The 21,407-nt window shown below is 41.6% G+C and overlaps 1 protein-coding gene across 3 annotated transcripts in view; it reads right to left on the minus strand.

Moving 5' to 3' along the window:
* The window catches only part of LOC121290187 (actin filament-associated protein 1-like), a 367,344-nt gene that overhangs the window by 10,074 nt on the left and 335,863 nt on the right, over positions 1-21,407 (minus strand). For all 3 annotated transcript variants that reach the window (XM_041210445.1, XM_041210444.1, XM_041210446.1), the window contains 6 exons: positions 7,626-7,834; positions 5,658-5,837; positions 4,403-4,498; positions 3,864-3,948; positions 1,420-1,631; positions 889-1,031 (listed from right to left, as the gene is read on the minus strand). In XM_041210445.1, coding sequence (XP_041066379.1) covers positions 889-1,031; positions 1,420-1,631; positions 3,864-3,948; positions 4,403-4,498; positions 5,658-5,837; positions 7,626-7,834 — 925 coding nt within the window. The remainder of the gene's footprint in view (positions 1-888; positions 1,032-1,419; positions 1,632-3,863; positions 3,949-4,402; positions 4,499-5,657; positions 5,838-7,625; positions 7,835-21,407) is intronic.

A 21,407-nucleotide genomic window follows, 5' to 3' on the forward strand; every position in this document is an offset into this window, starting at 1 on the left:
TTATCAGTTCCCCTCTCTTGAAAACTTTGATCAAATCACCCCTTAATCTCCTAAATTCTAGGGAATCCAGCCCCAATTTGTGTAATTTCTCCTTGTAATTGAACCCTTGGAGTGCAGGTAACATTCCGGTAAATCTACGCTGCACTCCCTCCAAGGGCAATTTATCCTTCCTAAGGTGTGGTGCCCAGAACCACCCCCACAGGTGGTCTAACCAAGGTTTGTAAAGAATGACTGCTATCCCTTTGTATTCTAATCCTCTAGCTATAACATCCCATGAACCTTTTTGATGCTTTTCTGTACACGTTCATAATATTTTAATGATATGTGCCTGGACCCTCAAGTCTCTTTGGACCTCCACTGTTTCTGGCTTCTCGCCATTTGGAAATTAACCAGTCTTATCCACTTTTAGATCCAAAGTAGATCACACGCCTGCCTAACTTGAAATCCATTTGCCACAGTTCTTCCCATTCACTTCATCTATTGGTTTTATGCTTCTGTCAGCACCGCTTACATTGCTGCCTATCTTTGTATTGGCATTAATTCTGAATGTTAGTATTGCTCTGTGAACAAAACTTAGAATTTAGTCAACAAGTGTCTGAATTTTTTGCATTTTGTAAATTTAAATGCAGCATACCCACTCTCTGCACCTGATCTCATTAGAGGCTGCACAGATCCTCCCCAGGGCTGAGCACAAATCAGAGTACATGAATACCAGGGTGGTTTTTAGTTACAGGGACAGAGGTCGTCCCTGCCCCTCATGTCCTGCTGCAAGTGCCAGGTCAGAGGAAAGGGGCTAAAATACTACACCCAGAAATTGGGAAGAAAATACAACAATCAGTACCAGGAGCGAGCAGCGATCTGCGCGGAGATTAGCAAGGGTTCTCTGACCTGACTTGGTTTCCATCTCTTGGATCTGTCTCAGTTCCAGTCTGCAGGACAGTCTCTTCGTAGAGATGAGCTGACTCTGTGTCTGTTCCACATCGTGCCTGCAGGAGGCTGAGCCATCGATCCCTGTCCTCAGGTGAGCTAGTCTATGGGAAGACGCTTATGTGAGCTTCACAATCCAGCCCAACACAGCCCACCCTGTCAAAACAGCATTACACCCCAGTACAAAAACAGAATTACCTGGAAAAACTCAGCAGGTCTGGCAGCATCGGCGGAGAAGAAAAGAGTTGACGTTTCGAGTCCTCATGACCCTTCGACAGACTACACCCCAATACTTGGCCATTGAAGAGCTGCTCTAAGAATGGGGGGAGAAAGTGGGTGATAAGAGTCTGGCCTCACCGCCTGCTGTCAATGACTACACAGCGACCAGCTCTGCAGTTCAGTAAGGATCAGGCTAATGGGTGAGGTCTTGGATTGCTCCACACGCCAGTGAAACCAGACCTAAGAAGCTATTCAAGCTCAGGCGCAGCTTACCTGCAGCACTGCCAGATCCTTGTGCTGGTGCGAGACAATGAGCCTGTACTTGTGTGCGGCGTCTGCCTGTGTCCTGACCTCGCAGCCTTGCAGGTCCACAGAGTAGTGCAACCTCCCGGCCCTGCCGACATCTTTGTACATCAGCAGCACTCGGTCCTCAACGTGACACCACAGGGTCTGCCAGTGGCTGTTCACAAGCACCTTCAGATAACCTGGCAGATCAGACAGAGGGGCGTCAGTGTTGGATGACATTCCTAATTACTGTTCTCACCCCCATACCTGCGCTTCCCTACCTTCAATACTGAACTACCTCAGAAGCCCAGAGCCCCCAGTCAAACTTTGGAAAGTGGTACAGAAATGTGGAATAACTAGTAATGAATACAGAAAGAGACTGCAGCAGCCCATGTAAAAATAATGTTGGTCAAAAAAAAAATAACAAAAGAACCAGCAGCAAACTCCTTTCCAGCTTTCAGCTGATTTCCTGACCTGACTGTTATTGGTATCCCTACATCACACATTATACAGCGCACAGGGGACTGACAGACCTGCTACTTTTAATCTCTATGCCATGTGTGAATCACTCGCACTTATTTGGCACCTTTCACAGTTGTCCCAAAGCGCTTTAAAGCCAATGAAATACTTCTAACGTGTATTCAATGCTGTAATGTAGGAAGCACAGTATCCACAGTAAGTTCCCACAAACAGCAAGGCGATACTGATCAGATAAGCCGTTTTTGTGATGTTGGTTGAAGGATAAATATTATTGCCATTGGACCTCGTACATTAGCCTACAAGGGCAGACAGAGGCCTGGAGTTTAATGTCTCGAAAGCCGTCATCCCGGCAACGCAGCTCTCCCTCAGTACTGCAGCGAAGTGTCTGCTTAGATTTTTGTGCTCAAGTCTCTGGAGTGGGACTCAGATCCGCACCCTTCTGACTCTGAGGTGAGAGTACTGAGGATTGAAATTTGGACCTCAGCGCACGATTACTTTTATATGAAGTGCCTCTCACATCTCCAGGACATTCCACAGCCAATAGTTAACCACTTGTCAATTATAGTCACTTGCTTTGTCGGCAAATGCAACAGCAAATTTGCACACAGCAAGATCCTACGAATTGGAATGAATAAATGACCAGTCAACTGTTTTTTTTAAATCGAGAAACTAGGAGAATTCTCTGTTCTTTTCCAATAATAGAAAAACTTGTATTGCTATAGCACCGAGTCACTGCCTCATGATGTCCAAAAGCACTTTACAGCCAATGAATCTTTAACATTAACTGGAACAGGCAAGTGAGGCCTGGACAATGACTCTGCCCTTCATCAGTACCCAATGTGTTGCGATAGATTTTGTGTCCACAATCATCGAGGGATTGAACATACAACCTTCTGACTTCGATCTCTGGTTCTCAATGTTTTTCAGCCGTATGCCACGAAGTTGGGGCAAAATACCCCGTGGACCAACTACCAGTCGTAGTTGCCATCGTAACTAAAACCTCCTCAGAGTTCATGGGAACTTATGGAAACCATAAACCTGCTTTCCTCCCCTATTAAATATAATGCATTTATGTACATTCATTTTTTTTATTCATTCATGGGATGTTGGCGTCACTAGGCCAGCATTTATTGCCCATCCCTAAATACCCTTGTTCAGAGGGAATTTCTATGAGCCTGTGGGTCTGGAGTCACATGTAGGCCAGACCAGGTAAGGATGGCAGATTTCCTTTCCTTGAGGACATTAGTGAGCCAGATGTGTTTTTACAACAATCGGCAATGGTTTTGTGTTCATCATCAGACTTTTAATTGAATTCAAATTTCACTATCTGCCGTGGTGGGATTGGAACCCAGGTCCCTAGAGGTTAACCCTGGGTTTCTGGAACACTTGGCCAGTGACAATAGCACTATGCCACCGCCTACCCCTAACTAGCTGTCATAAATTAATAATTCATGCCAGAAAACCAAAGTATAGACATACTCATATTATAGACATCAGTACAAGAGAACATGTATATTTGAAACATTCTAATAGGTTCTAAAAGTATTTCTTCTGAGAAACTAATATTAATCAAACAAAATCTTGCTTATAAAACTACATTGTGGCTGCTTACACTTATTACGACTCATGCTGTGTACACAGGAGCCAGTCCAGCTATGTGACTTTGCGTGAATGGTGGAAATAATGCTTCTGGCCTGTTCTCTCATTTAGCCTCAGCCATGGCGTTGCGTGTCAGTGACTCGTCTTTTGGATGAGCCCGCGGACTATCTAGGAGGACCCTAGCGGACCACTTGTGGTTCGCAGACCACACTTTAAGAGCACCTGACTTAGAGGACAGAGGGTAGCAACTGAGCTCAGCTGAGAGTCTGAAGCGGAATGAATGTTATTGAAGAAGACTAGTTTGACACAATAATAAATCTTTAGAGGTTGGGGATTGCAGAACAAGGCCTCACCTGTGTCTCGGGTGGCTGGGCTGTCAGTGACCATTTCACCTGTGGATCTCTCCAAGTCTGAGCCTCGACTACCCCTCAACATTGACTGCATGAAAGCATATGGATACACAGGCATCAACAAAGCACTCTCATTGCTTTACAGACCAGGGATATATCAACATTTCACAAATCAAATATTAAAGAGGGGAATTTAAATACCGGGGCAGAAACTGGTTTCATTCCGATCAACTTCAAGCATGGGAGGAACTTGTATTCGTATTTACATTAACCTCACAAGTTGCTCTTCGTGTTGGCAATATACCCATCTGACCTGTGCCCTTTTCCCTTGTTCTTCTCACCTTCCTTGGTACTGGTTAGTCCTGTAATGGGCTTTCTCTTTTCTTCCCTTTCTAGTTCTGACTAGATGCTGGCAGATGAGCTCTGTACATTGCATCTACAGTGCAGAAAAGGCCATTGGGCCCAACCAGTCCATGCTGGCATTTAGTCCCAGATATTTAGTGTCTCTGGGGAAGCAGTAAGTGGCATATTGATAGACTCACCTTGCTTGAGGCACATTTAGTCTCAGCCCCTGGCATCGTTGGTGAATTCCATGGTGAAGCTCGGGAATGCATGTTGCTGCTCACCTCCTCAACAACCTAAACACGATGCAGTGAAAACAGTGAAGACCGTAAAGCCCCTGCAATAGGCCCCAAGACAAATCTGGTTTTCTTTAAGGTTGATTCATTTTTCACATGCATTGCCCCTTTGTTTCTCTTCCCTACCCCATCCAACCTCCCCACCACGTTGACCTGGTTGCACATGCACCAGCACCTCAGTCAAGAAACCATTCTCTTCCTGCAATATGACAGGAGTATGGGAATGTTGCAGCCCTACTAAACTACTAATCAACATCTGGCCAAATGTGCCCTCCGAACCCAAGGCTGAAGGTAGCAACTAGCTCAGCAGAGCCTGGGAAGCAAAGCAGGCAGACTCTGGCTGCCAAGTCTTGCCACTGCACAGGACAGTGTCTCTTCACCCTGTACTATTGAGCATCCTGAAGCAACATTTATTACAAAATTTGATATGTCCAAGCCAGCTACACTGATCAGATAAATTGCTTTCTCCCTGAGTGTGTGACAGGACAAGTCTGTAATCATGATTCCTGATTTCCCTTCTTTTTGGAACAACAGAAGTTTATCATTCAGACAGTAACCTCCCACCCATTTCATTAGATCATGGGTGTTAGAATTAAACCCATTTTTCAGACTTTTGTAACTTTTAGCTTATAATGACAAATATTTTATTACCTTGAGCCAAACAGGCTTCTGAATTATATGCTTATGCCAAACTGCTTCTTAACAAGGGTTACTGCATTAATTAGTTCCCCAGAACAAGGCATAATGTAAGAGGTAGTCTCCCGTGACAAGAGTTATTGTACTTGTAAGTTCCTCCATAATCATAGTAACTGTACTAGTTAATCCCTCGCTAACACGAGTTAATGTAGTAGTGAATCACATTTAACAAGGTTCACTGTATTAGTTAGTTACCCAGAACCATGGTTACTATACTAGTTATTCCCTTGTGAAATGGATTACTGTACTTATTAGTGCCCCATAAGAAGAATAACTGTTAGTTAGCCCCCCATAACAAGGGTTAATTTACTAGTCAGTCATTACTAAGCTGGTTAGTCACCCATAACCGTGATGCCTGTACTGGTTAGTCACTCATATCAGAGGTTATAACAGTAGTTAATCACTTATAATCACTGTACTAATTAGTCACTGAGTTGAATTTCTGGTGCTAACACCTCCAAACCTTCCGCCAGTCCTCAGTCTGCTCACGACTCTGCAGCCCAAGCACCAAAGTCTCATTACTCGCTGTCGTAATCTTAAGCTCGTGCTGTATCTTCTTACTGCGTTTGAACTTGTACGCAACACGCGATCCCTGCAGGCTGAGCTCCATCAGGGGATACTGGTCCTTCATACACTTATAACACTGTGGGAGAGGAGAATCAAATGGGGTTAAGCACTGAAGGATATGAGGTAATTCACAGATTAGTTGCTATTATGACCCAGTAGTTGGTAAAGGCTGAGTTGTTTAAATCCCAGAGGGAAACTTGAAACAACTGTCATAACCTATATTTTCAATTGGTATGTCTGAGATGCAGCTCTGAATTCAGGAATAAGACCACCAAATCTCAAGAGGTTTTTATATAAACTAAATTAAACATTTATTAATTTAACAGCAAATTAAACACATACACATGTCTACAAATTACTATCATAACTTTTAGACAAATCCCCAAATTAATCACTCCCAGGTAAACCTTCACCAAGGCAACAATAATCCATAGACTTTAAAGAGACACCAGGCTAAGCACATTTGACCTTTTGAATTCAAAATGAGGTTCCTTTCAATTTGGTTCTCTTGCAGACAGTTGTAGGTTTACAGGCTGGCTGGATGTTAAATGCCTCTGCCTTGCACACACAAACTCCTTTCGGTTTGCACCTAGCTTTCCCTTTGAATGTAAATGTTCCATTGTATTACTAGGTTTTTTAATTTTACCTCTCCCAACAATAATCCTTTCATTCCACCTATTTTAATAATAATATATACACATTGCTTGGTGTCTTTCAGCTAGGTGCAAGATTTCACCCATTCTTCTGAATGGTTTATTTAACAAATGCAAATGTACTTTTTATCTTCTATCCTTTTATCTAATTAATATCTCAAATTACTATACATCAAAGCACCCAGACTAGCTGGTTTTAATCTAATTTAGCCACATACAGACACACACACAGACACAGACTCTACTGCAAGTCCAATTTAAAAGTAATTTCCAATAATATTATACCCATTAATATCTCTTCATGACTGTTGCATTGAGATGAGTGGACCCAGACACAGGCCAGTCTCACAGCATTAGTATCTGCAGTCTACACCCAACCTCACAGATTTGATGTATCGGTCTCTCATACCTGTCTGTGTACAGCTCGCTGAGACTATGATAGGAACTAGTGGCCTGGACTCTTCTCGCTCATTCTTACCTATTCCTTTCTTTGCCTTCCATCCTAGGGACAGATAAGAAACAGGAGCTGGAATAGCCCCTCGAGCCTCCTGCACCATTCAGTAAGATCATGGCTAGTATTACACCTCAACTCCACTTTACCAGCGTACATCAATGAAATATATAGATAGCCACCGAGATGTCTGTTTACTTAAATGGTGAAACTAGGTGAAGGTTTCAAGCTCGTGGAAGTCACCATTAAGTGTGAGAGAGAGAATAAGTTATTCAAATATATGGTCACCTTTCAGACCAAACACTGAACTAAGTAATGATAAAGATTCAGGGAGTTAACTTAGTACGCTGACTGTGTCAACAGCTTGCTCTCAAACACTCACATCTAACAGGTCAGGTTTGCAACCACTGCCCATTATTCAGGGTGATCTCAACTCCCAATGGGTTTTACCTGACTGGTGCACACACACATGGATGAGAGTGCGCCTGGGTGATTGTGAGTCTGTGTGTTAGTGTGTGCAGTGTAGAGAGAAAGGGAAGCATGGATAGATTGCGATGTAGGAGAAATGAGAAAGTAAGGATTAGACAACATGAAGCTTGTGATTGTAAGAGGAAACTCAGGGCAGGGAGGAGACTCTCGAGTGGTGGTGGGGGAGTGGGGGGGTTAAGGTAGAGTGCTCTGCAGTGTTGGGGTCGCAGGAATGGATGGATCAAATGAAGGGAGGTGAAAGCTTGAAAGATTAGGGCCTAGGGGAACTTACCATCAGAACTTGGTCTCTGATGAGAAACAACTGCTTAGTCCACTGTCCCAGCCATTTCTTCCGCCACAGAAAGCCACAGATTCGGGAATGTGGCAGTGGCCGTGTCAGAGAGTCTGTTGGCAGCCGTCGCAGGGAGGCGGTTTGGTTATTGCTAGATACTTCCTCTTCTCCATAAGATTCATAGTGACTGCTGTCTGAGTCCACACAATCTGGAAGCACATTCATTCAACATACGTTCAAATTAAGACACCCTTTAAATATTGACACACACTCAAAGACCCCCTGTAAATATTGATACACTTAATGGTGACAACCTTTAAATAGTGACACACACTCAGGGTCCCCATGTAAATATTGACACACTTAATGGTGACAACCTTTAAATACTGACACACACTCAGGGTCCCATGTAAATATTGATACACTTAATGATGACCCCTTTAAATACTGACACACACTCAGGGTCCCCACGTAAATATTGATAAACTATAGGTGATCGCCTTTAAATAGTGACACACATTCAGAGTCCCCATGTAAATATTCAGACACTTAATGATGACCCCTTTAAATACTGACACACACTCAGGGACCCCATGTAAATACTGATACACTTAATGGTGACTCCCTTTAAATACTGACACATACTACGGGTCCCCATGTAAATATTGATACACTTAATGGTGACCTCCTTTAAATACTGACACACACTCAGGAACCCCATGTAAATACTGATACATTTAATCAGGTCCCCTATTCAAATACTGTCACGCACTCAGGGACCCCCTGTAAATATTGACACATTTAATGGTGACCCCCTTTAAATACTGACACACACACTCAGGGTCCCCATGTAAATACTGATACACTTAATGGTGACCGCCTTTAAATACTGACACACAGTCAGGTTCCCCATGTAAATATTGATACACTTAATGGTGAACCCCTTTAAATACTGACACACCCTCAGGGACCCCATGTAAATATCGATACACTTAATGGTGACCCCCTTTAAATACTGACACACACTTAGGGACCCCATGTAAATATTGATACATTTAATGAGGTCCCCCCTTCAAATACTGACACACACTCAGGGACCCTATGTAAATATTGACACACTTAATGGTAACCACCTTTAAATACAAACACACACTCAGGGTCCCCATGTAAATATTGATACACTTAATGGTGACCCCCTTTAAATACTGACACACACTTAGGGACCCCATGTAAATATTGATACATTTAATCAGGTCCCCCTTCAAATACTGACACACACTCAGGGACCCTATGTAAATATTGACACACTTAATGGTAACCACCTTTAAATACAAACACACACTCAGGGTCCCCATGTAAATATTGATACACTTAATGGTGACCCCCTTTAAATACTGACACACACTTAGGGACCCCATGTAAATATTGATACATTTAATCAGGTCCCCCTTCAAATACTGACACACACTCAGGGACCCTATGTAAATATTGACACACTTAATGGTAACCACCTTTAAATACAAACACACACTCAGGGTCCCCATGTAAATATTGATACACTTAATGGTGACCCCCTTTAAATACAAACACACACTCAAGAGTCCTCATGTAAATATTGATACACTTAATGCTGACCCCCTTTAAATACTGACACACACTCAAGGTCCCCATGTAAATATGGATACACTTAAGGTGACCCCTCTTTAAATACTGACACACACTCAGGGTCCCCATGTAAATATTGACATACATAATGATTACTCCATTTAAATACTGATACACACTCAGGGTCCCCATGTAAATATTGATACACTTAATGGTGACCCCCTTTAAATACTGACGTGCACTCAGGGTCCCCGTGTAAATATAGATATACTTAATTGTGACCCTCTTTAAATACTGATACACACTCAGGGTCCCCATGTAAATATTGATACAATTAATGGTGACCCCCTTTAAATACTGACACACACTCAGGGTCTCCATATATATATTGATACACTTAATGGTGACCCCCATTAAATACTGACACACACTCAGGGTCCCCATGTAAATACTGATACACTTAATGGTGACTCCCTTTAAATACTGACACATACTACGGGTTCCCATGTAAATATTGATACACTTAATGGTGACCTCCTTTAAATACTGACACACACTCAGGAACCCCATGTAAATACTGATACACTTAATTGTGAAACCCCTTTAAAAACTGACACACGCTCAGGATCCCCATGTAAATGTTGATAAACTTAATGGTGACGCCATTTAAATACTGACAAACACTCAGAGTCCCCATGTAAATATTGATACATTTAATCAGGTCCCCTATTCAAATACTGTCACACACTCAGGGACCCCCTGTAAATATTGAAACACTTAATGGTGACCCCCTTTAAATACTGACACGCATTCAGGGTCCCCATTTAAATACTGATACACTTAATGGTGAACCCCTTTAAATAACGACACACACTCAGGGTCCCATGTAAATATTGATACACTTAATGATGATCCCCTTTAAATACTGACACACACTCAGGGTCCCCATGTAAATATCGATACACTTAATGGTGAACCCCTTTAAATACTGACACACCCTTAGGGACCCCATGTAAATATCGATACACTTAATGGTGACCCCCTTTAAATACTGACACACACTTAGGGACCCCATGTAAATATTGATACATTTAATGGTGACCACCTTTAAATACAAACACACACTCAGGGTCCCCATGTAAGTATTGATACACTTAATGGTGACCCCCTTTAAATACTGACACACACTTAGGGACCCCATGTAAATATTGATACATTTAATCAGGTCCCCCTTCAAATACTGACACACACTCAGGGACCCTATGTAAATATTGACATACATAATGATTACTCCCTTTAAATACTGACACACACTCAGGGACCCCTTGTAAATATTGATACGCTTAATGGTGATCCCCTTTAAATACTGACATGCACTCAGGGTCCCCGTATAAATATAGATATACATAATTGTGACCCTCTTTAAATACTGATACACACTCAGGGTCCCCATGTAAATATTGATACACTTAATGGTGACCCCCTTTAAATACTGACACACACTCGGGGTCCCCATATATATATTGATACACTTAATGGTGACCCCCTTTAAATACTGACACACACTCACGGTCCCCATGTAAATATTGATACACTTAATGGTAAACCCTTTAAATCCTGACACACACTCAAGGTCCCCATGTAAATATTGATGCATTTAATGGTGGCCCCCTTTAAATACTGACACACGCTCAGGGTCCCCATGTAAATATTGACACACATAATGATTACCCCTTTTAAATACTGACACACACTCAGGGACCCCATGTAAATATTGATACACTTAATGGTGAACCCTTTAAATACTGACACACACTCAGGGTTCCCATGTAAATATTGATTTACTTAATGGTGACACCTTTTAAATACTGACACACACTCATGGAACCCATGTAAATTTTCATACACTTAATGGTGACACCTCTTTAAATACTGAAACACACTCAGGGTCACCATGTAAATATTGATACACATAATGATTACCCCATTTAAATACTGACACACACTCAGCGACCCCCTGTAAATATTGATACACTTAATGGTGACCCCCTTTAAATACTGACACACAGACTCAGTGTCCCCATGTAAATATTGATACAATTAATGGTGACCACCTTTAAACACTGACACACACTCAGTGTCCGCATGCAAATATTGAGACACTTAATGATGACCCCCTTTTAAATACTAACACACACTCAGTGATCCCATGTAAATATTGATACACTTAATGGTGACATCCTTTAAATACTGACACACACTCAGGGTCCCCATGTAAATATTGATACACTTAATGGTGACCCCTTTTAATTACTGACACACACTCATGGACCCCATGTAAATGTTCATACACTTAATGGTGACCCCCTTTAAATAGTGACATGCACTCAGGGTCCCCATGTAAATACTGATACACTTAATGGTGACCCCCTTTAACTACTGACACATACTCCGGGTCCCCATGTAAATATTGATACGCTATAGGTGGCCCCCTTTAAATACTGACGCACACTCAGGGTCCCCATGTAAATATTGATACACTTAATGGTGACCCCCTTTAAATACTGACACATACTCTGGGTCCCCATGTAAATATTGATACACTATAGGTGACCCCCTTTAAACACTGACACACACTCAGGGTCCCCATGTAAAATTGATACACTTAATGGTGACCCCCTTTAAATAGTGACACACACTCAGGGTCCCGATGTAAATATTGATACACTTAATGGTGAACCCTTTAAATATTGACACACACTCAGGGTCCCCATGTAAATATTGATACACTGAATATTGAACTCTTTAAATACTGACACACACTCAGGGAGCCCCTGTAAATATTGACACACTTAATGGTGACCCCCTTTAAATACTGACACACACTCAGGGTCCCCATGTAAATATTGATACATTTAATCAGGTCCCCCTTCAAATTACTGACACACACTCAGGGACCCCCTGTAAATATTGATACACTATAGGTGACCCCTTTTAAGTACTGACATGCTTTCAGGGGCCCATGTAAATATCGATACACTTAATGGTGACCCCCATTAAATACTGACACACACTCAGGGTCCCCATGTAAATATTGATACACTTAATGGTGACCCCCATTAAATACTGACACACACTCAGGAACCCCATGTAAATATTGATACACTTAATGGTGACCCCCTTGAAATATGGACACACACTCAGAGTCCCCATGTAAATACTGACACATTTAATCGGGTCCCCCTTCAAATACTGACACACACTCAGAGTCCCCATGTAAATATTGATACACTTAATGGTGAACCCTTTAAATCCTGACACACACTCGTGGTCCCCATGTAAATATTGATTCACTTAATGGTGACCCCTTTAAATCCTGACACACACTCGTGGTCCCCATGTAAATATTGATGCATTTAATTGTGGCGCCCTTTAAATACTGATAAACGCTCAGGGTCCCCATGTAAATATTGATACACTTAATGGTGACCCCCTATAAATACTGACATGCTTTCAGGGGCCCATGTATATATTGATACACTTAATGGTGACCCCTCTTTAAATACTGACACACACTCAGGGTCCCCATGTAAATATTGACACACATAATGATTATCCCCTGTAAATATTGATACACTTAATGGTAACCCCCTTTAAACACTGACATGCACTCAGGGTCACGGTATAAATATAGATATACCTCATTGTGACCCTCTTTAAATACTGATACACACTCAAGGACACCATGTAAATATTGATACACTTAATGGTGACCCCTTTAAATACTGACACACACTCAGTGTCCCCATATATATATTGATACACTTAATGGTGACACCTTTTAAATGCTGACACACACTCAGGGTCCCCATGTAAATATTGACACACTTAATGGTGACTCCCTTTAATTACTAACACACACTCAGGGACCCCCTGTAAATATAGATACACTTAATGGTGAACCCCTTTAATTACTGACACACATGCTCAGTGTTCCCATGTAAATATTGATGCACTTAAAGGTGACACTTTTTAAATACTGACATGCACTCAGAGTCCCCATGTAAATACTGATACACTTAATGGTGACCACCTTTAAATACTAACATACAGACACAGAGTCCCCATTTAAAAATTGATACACTTAATGGAGACCCCCCTCAAATACAGAAACACCTAAGAGACCCACTGTAAATATTGGCACACACTAAGGGATCCCCTGTAAATAGTGACAAACTTAGGGCAGCATTTTCTGGTCAGTGGGCGGGGACGGGGCCTGCTTGCCGAGGTGTAAACTTACATTTCTGTCATTTAGATTTTCAGTTTGGCGGGCAGGCGACAGACTCGGCTGCGCTCCCGCCGACCTGACAACGGCCTATTAAGGCCATGAAAAAAATAATTAAATCATTCATGGAACTGCCCATCCAACCTTTAGGTTAGCAGGATGGTGAAGAGACCAGGCTGCCTTCTGAAAAAGCATGAAACCTCATCCATGGGCGGGCAGAGGTTTTATGAGGGAATTAAAATGTTTGAAAATTTTTTAAATAAAAGTAAAGAATATGTCCCAGCTTATGTGACAGTGTCACCTGAGGGGACATGGCAGGAAAATTTATTCTTACCTTCAATAAATTTTCCTGTAAACAGTGATACACTTAATGCGGACCACCTTTAAATACTGACATACACTCAAGGACCCCTATAAATACTGACACACTGAATGGGGATCCCCCTTAAATTCTTACACACACTCAAGGACCCCCTACAAACATAGAAGCAATTAATGGGGATCCCCTTTTAAATGCTGACACACACTCAAGGAGCACCTGTAAATGTTGTAGCACTTGATGAGGACACCCTTTAAATACTGACACACATTAAAGGATACCCTGTAAATATTGATGCACCTAATATGGTCCCCCTTTATATACTGACACACACTCATGGAATTGCTGTAAATATTGAGACACTGAATGAGGAACCCCTTTAAATACTGGCACACATTCAAGGACCTCGGTAGATACTGACACACTTAATGGGAACCCCTTTAAATACTGACACAGGGTCCCCATGTAAATATAGATACACTTAATGGTGAACCCCTTTAAACACTGACACACACTCAGGGTCCCCATGTAAATATAAATACACTTAATGGTGACCCCCTTTAAATACCGACACACACTCATAGCCCCCATGTAAATATTGAGGAATTTAATGGTGAGCCCCTTTAAATACTCACACACGCTCAGGGTCCCCATATAAATATTGAGACACTTATTGATGACCCCCTTTAAATACTAACACACACTCAGGGACCCCATGTAAATATTGATACACTTAATGGTGAACCCCTTTAAATTCTGACACACACTCAGGGTCTCCATGTAAATATTGATACATTTAATGGTGACTCGCTTTAAATACTGACACACACTCAGGGTCCCCATGTAAATATAGATACACTTAATGGTGACCCCCTTTAAATACGGACACAGACTCAGGGTCTCCATGCAAAAAAAAAATACACTTAATGGTGACACCCTTTAAATACTGACACACACTCATAGTCCCCATGTAAATATTGAGGCATTTAATGGTGAGCCCCTTTAAATACTGACACACACTCAGGGACCCCATGTAAATATTGATACACTTAATGGTGAACACCTTTAATTACTGACACATACGCTCAGGGTCCCCATGTAAACACTGATAAACTTAATGGTGAACCCCTTTAAATAATGACACATTCAGTGTCCCCATGTAAATATTGATACGCTTAATGGTGACCCCCTTTAAATATTCACACACGCTCAGGGTCCCCATATAAATATTGAGACACTTAATGATGACCCCCTTTAAATACTAACACACACTCAGGGACCCCATGTAAATATTGATACACTTAATGGTGAACCCCTTTAAATTCTGACACACACTCAGGGTCTCCATGTGAATATTGATACATTTAATGGTGACTCGCTTTAAATACTGACACACACTCAGGGTCCCCATGTAAATATAGATACACTTAATGGTGACCCCCTTTAAATACAGACACAGACTCAGGGTCTCCATGCAAAAAAAAAATACACTTAATGGTGACACCCTTTAAATACTGACACACACTCATAGTCCCCATGTAAATATTGAGGCATTTAATGGTGAGCCCCTTTAAATACTGACACACACTCAGGGACCCCATGTAAATATTGATACACTTAATGGTGAACCCCTTTAATTACTGACACATACGCTCAGGGTCCCCATGTAAATACTGATAAACTTAATGGTGAACCCCTTTAAATAATGACACACTCAGTGTCCCCATGTAAATATTGATACGCTTAATGGTGACCCCCTTTAAATACTAACACACACTCAGGGCCGCATGTAAATATTAACACACCTAATGGTGACCCCCTTTAAATACTGACACACATTCAGGGACCCCATGTAGTTATTGATACACTTAATGGTGACCTCTCTTTAAATACTGACACACACGCAGGGTCCCTATGTAAATATTGATACACTATAGGTGACCCCCCTTTAGATACTGACATACATTCTGGGACCCCATGTAAATATTGATACACTTAATGGTGACCCCCTTGAAATGTGGAAACACACTCAGAGTCCCCATGTATATGCTGGTGCATTTAATGGTGACCCCCTTTAAATACTGATACACGCTCAGGCACCCCATGTAAATATTGATACACTTAATGGTGAACCATTTAAATACTGACACACACTCAGGGTCCGCATGTAAATATTGATACACTTAATGTTGAACACCTTTAATTACTGACACACACGCTCAGGTCCCCATGTAAATATTGATACACTTAATGGTGACACCATTTAAATACTGACACACACGCACAGGGTCCCCATGTACATATTGATACACATAATTGTGACCCGCTTTAAATACTGACATGCACCCAGAATCCATGGAAATATTGATACACTTAATGGTGACACTTTTTAAATACTGACGCACTCAGAGTCCCCATGTAAATACTGATACACTTAACGGTGACCACCTTTAAATACTGACACACACTCATGGACCCCATGTAAATTTTGATACACTTAAAGGTGACACCTCTTTAAATACTGACACACACTCAGGGTCCCCATGTAAATATTGACACACATAATGATTACCCCCTTTAAATACTGACAGACACTCAGGGACCCCATGTAAATATTGATACACTTAATGGTGAACCCTTTAAATATTGACACACACTCAGGGTCCCCATGTTAAATATTGATACACTTAATGGTGACACCTTTTAAATACTGACACACACTCATGGAACCCATGTAAATTTTGATACACTTAATGGTGACACCTCTTTAAATACTGACACACACTCAGGGTCCCCATGTAAATATTGACACACATAATAATTACCCCCTTTAAATACTGACACACACTCAGGTACCCCCATGTAAATATTGATACACTTAATGGTGACTCCCTTTAAATACTGACATGCGCTCAGGGTCACCGTATAAATATAGATATACTTAATGGTGACACTCTTTAAATACTGATACACACTCAGGGACCCCATGTAAATATTGATACACTTAATGGTGACCCCCTTTAAATACGGACACACACCCAGGGTTCCCATATATATATTGATACACTTAATGGTGACACCCTTTAAATACTGACATACAGACACAGAGTCCCTATGTAAATATTGACACACTTAATGGTGACCCCCTTGAAATATGGACACACACACAGAGCCCCCATGTAAATATTGATACACTTAATGGTGACCCCTTTAAATCCTGACATACACTCGTGGTCCCCATGTAAATATTGTTGCATTTAATGGTGGCCCCCTTTAAATACTGACACACGCTCAGGGTCCCCATGTAAATATTGAGACACTTAACGATGACCCCCTTTAAATACTAACACACACTCAGGGACCCCATGTAAATATAGATACACTTAAATGTGAACCCCTTTAATTACTGACACACACGGTCAGGGATCCCATGTAAATATTGATACACTTAATGGTGACCCCCTTTAAATACTGACATGCACCCAGGATCTCCATGTAAATATTGATACACTTAAAGGTGACACTTTTTAAATACTGACATACAGACACAGAGTCCCCATTTAAAAATTGATACACTTAATGGAGACCCCCCTTCAAATACAGAAACACCTAAGAGACCCACTGTAAATATTGACACACACTAAGGGATCCCCTGTAAATAGTGACAAACTTAGGGCAGCATTTTCTGGTCAGTGAGCGGGGGTGGGGCCGGCTTGCCAAGGCGTAAAATTACATTTCTGTCATTTAGATTTTCAGTTTGGCGGGCTGGCAACAGACTCGGCTGCGCTCCCGCCGACCTGACAACGGCCTATTAAGGCCATGAAAAACATAATTAAACCATTCGTGGACCTGCCCATCCAACCTTTAGGTTAGCAGGATGGTGAAGAGCCCAGGCAGCCTTCTGAAAAAGCATGAAACCTCATCCACGGGCGGGAAGAGGTTTTATGAGGGCATTAAAAATGTTTGGTAAGTTTTTAAATAAAAGTAATGGATATGTCCCAGCTCATGTGACAGTGTCACCTGAGGGGACATGGCAGGAAAATTTATTCTTACCTTCAATAAATTTTCATGTAAATAGTGACACACTTAATGCAGACCACCTTTAAATACTGACATACACTCAAGGACCCCTATAAATACTGACACACTGAATGGGGAGCCATTAAATACTGGCACACACTCAGGGACCCCCTACAAACATAGAGGCAATTAATGGGGATCCCCTTTAAATGCTGACACACACTCAAGGAGCACCTGTAAATGTTACGCAACTTAATGAGGACACCCTTTAAATACTGACACACATTAAAGGATCCCCTGTAAATATTGACGCACCTAATATGGGCCCCCTTTATATACTGACATACGCCAGGGACCCCCTGTAAATATTGACACAATTAATGATGACCCCCTTTAAATACTGACACTCACTCCGGACCCCTTGTAAATATTAACACATTTAATGGGGAAGACTTTAAATACTGACAAATACTTAGGGACACCATGTAAATATTGACATACCTAATATGGTCCCACTTTATTAACTGACACACACTCATGAAATTGCTGTAAATATTGAGACACTGAATGAGGAACCCCTTTAAATACTGGCACACAGTCAAGGACGCCGGTAGATACTGACACACTTATTGGGAACCCCTTTAAATACTGACACACACTCAGGGTCCCCATGTAAATATAGATACACTTAATGGTGACCCCCTTTAAATACGGACAAGACTCAGGGTCTCCATGTAAATATAAATACACTTAATGGTGACCATCTTTAAATACTGACACACACGCTCAGGGTCCCCATGTAAATACTGATACACTTAATGGTGAACCCCTTTAAATAATGACACACATTCAGGGTCCATATGTAAATATTGATACACTTAATGGTGATCCCCTTTAAATACTAACACACACTCAGGGCCGCATGTAAATATTGACACACTTAATGGTGACCTCCTTTAAATACTGACACACACGCAGGGTCCCCATGTAATAGTGATATTCTTAATGGTGACCCCCTTTAAATACTGACACACGCACTCATGGCCGCATGTAAATATTGACACACTTAATGGTGACCCCCTTTAAATACTGACACACACTCGGGTTCCCCAAGTAAATATTGACACACTTAATGGTGACCCCTTTAAATATTGACACACACGCAGTGTTCGCATCTAAATATAAATACACCTAATGGTGACCCCCTTTAAATACTGACACACACACAGGGTCCCCATGTAAATATTGACACACATAATGGTGATCCCCTTTAAATACTGACACACACTCAGGGTCCCCATGTAAATACTGATAGACTTAATGGTGACCCCCTTTAAATACTAACACACACTCAGGGTCCCCATGCAAATATTGAGACACTTCATGGTGACCCCCTTTAAATACTAACACACACTCAGGGACCTCATGTAAATATAGATACACTTAATGGTGACCCCCTTTAAATACTGACACACACTCAGGGTCCCCATGTAAATATTGAGACACTTCATGGTGACCCCCTTTAAATACTAACACACACTCAGGGACCTCATGTAAATATAGATACACTTAATGGTGACCCCCTTTAAATACTGATACACACTCAGGGTCCCCATGTAAATATTGATACACTTAATGGTGACCCCCTTTAAATACTGACACACACACTCAGGGTCTCCATATATATATTGATACACTTAATGGTGACAGCCTTTAAATACTGACACACATGCTCGGAGATCCCATGTAAATATTGATACACTTAATGGTGACCACATTTAAATACTGACACACACCCAGGGTCCCCATGTTAATATTGATACACTTAATGGAAACCCCCTTCAAATATGGAAACACCTAAGAGACCCACTGTAAATAGTGGCACACACTAAGGGATCCCCTGTAAATAGTGACAAACTTACGGCAGCATTTTCTGGTCAGTGAGCGGGGGCGGGGCCTGCTTGCCGAGGCGTAAAATTACATTTCTGTCATTTAGATTTTCAGTTTGGCAGGCAGGCAACAGACTCGACTGCGCTCTCGCTGACCTGACAACGGCCTATCAAGGCCATGAAAAAAATAATTAAACCATTCATGGACCTGTCCATCCAACCTTTAGGTTAGCAGATGGTGAAGAGCCAAGGCAGCCTTCTGAAAAACATGAAACCTCATCTACGGGCGGGAAGAGGTTTTATGAGGGAATTAAAATGTTTGGAAAGTTTTTAAATAAAAGTAATGGATATGTCCCAGCTCATGTGACCGTGTCACCTGAGGGGACATGGCAGGAAAATTTATTCTTACCTTCAATAAATTTTCCTGTAAACAGTGACACACTTAATGCGGACCACCTTTAAATACTGACATACACTCAAGGACCCCTATAAATACTGACACACTGAATGGGGATCCCCTTAAATACTGACACACACTCAGGGACCCCTTACAAACATAGAAACAATCAGTGGGGATCCCCTTTAAATGCTGACACACACTCAAGGAGCACCTGTAAATGTTGTAGCACTTGATGAGGACACCCTTTAAATACTGACACACATTAAAGGATCCCCTGTAAATATTGACGCACCTAATATGGGCCCCCTTTATATACTAACACACGCCAGGGACCCCCTGTAAATATTGACACAATTAATGATGATCCCCTTTAAATACTGACACTCACTCCGGGAGCCCCTGTAAATATTAACACATTTAATGGGGAAGACTTTAAATACTGACAAATACTTAGGGACGGCATGTAAATATTGTCACACCTAACATGGACCCCCTTTATATACTGACACACACTCATGGAATTGCTGTAAATATTGAGACACTGAATGAGGAACCCCTTTAAATACTGGCACACATTCAAGGACCCCGGTAGATACTGACACACTTATTGGGAACCCCTTTAAATACTGACACACACTCAGGGTCCCCATGTAAATATAGATACACGTAATGGTAACCCCCTTTAAATACTGGCACATACTCAGGGTCCCCATGTACATCTAGATACATTTAATGGTGAACCCCTTTAAATACTGACACACACTCAGAGACCCCATGTAAATATTGATACACTTCATGGTGACCCCGTTTAAACACTGACACACACTTAGGCTCCCCATGTAAATATTGATACACTTAATGGTGACCCCTTTTAAATACTGACATGCACTCAGGGTCCCCATGTAAATATAGATACACATAATGGTGACCCCCTTTAAATACTGGCACATACTCAGGGTCCCCATGTACATCTAAATACACTTAATGGTGGCCCCCTTGAAATATGGACACACACTCAGAGTCCCCATGTAAATGCTGATACATTTAATCGTGTCCCCCTCTAAATACGGACACAGGAACAGGTTCTCCATGTAAATATAAATACACTTAGTGGTGACACCCTTTAAATACAGACACACGCTCAGGGTCCCCATGTAAATATTGAGAAACTTAATGATGACCCCCTTTAAATACTAACACACACTCAGGGACCCCATGTAAATATTGATACACTTAATGGTGACCCCCTTTAAATACTAACACA

Source organism: Carcharodon carcharias, chromosome 17, assembly GCF_017639515.1.
Source record: "Carcharodon carcharias isolate sCarCar2 chromosome 17, sCarCar2.pri, whole genome shotgun sequence".
In the NCBI taxonomy this organism is placed as follows: Eukaryota; Metazoa; Chordata; class Chondrichthyes; order Lamniformes; family Lamnidae; genus Carcharodon; species Carcharodon carcharias.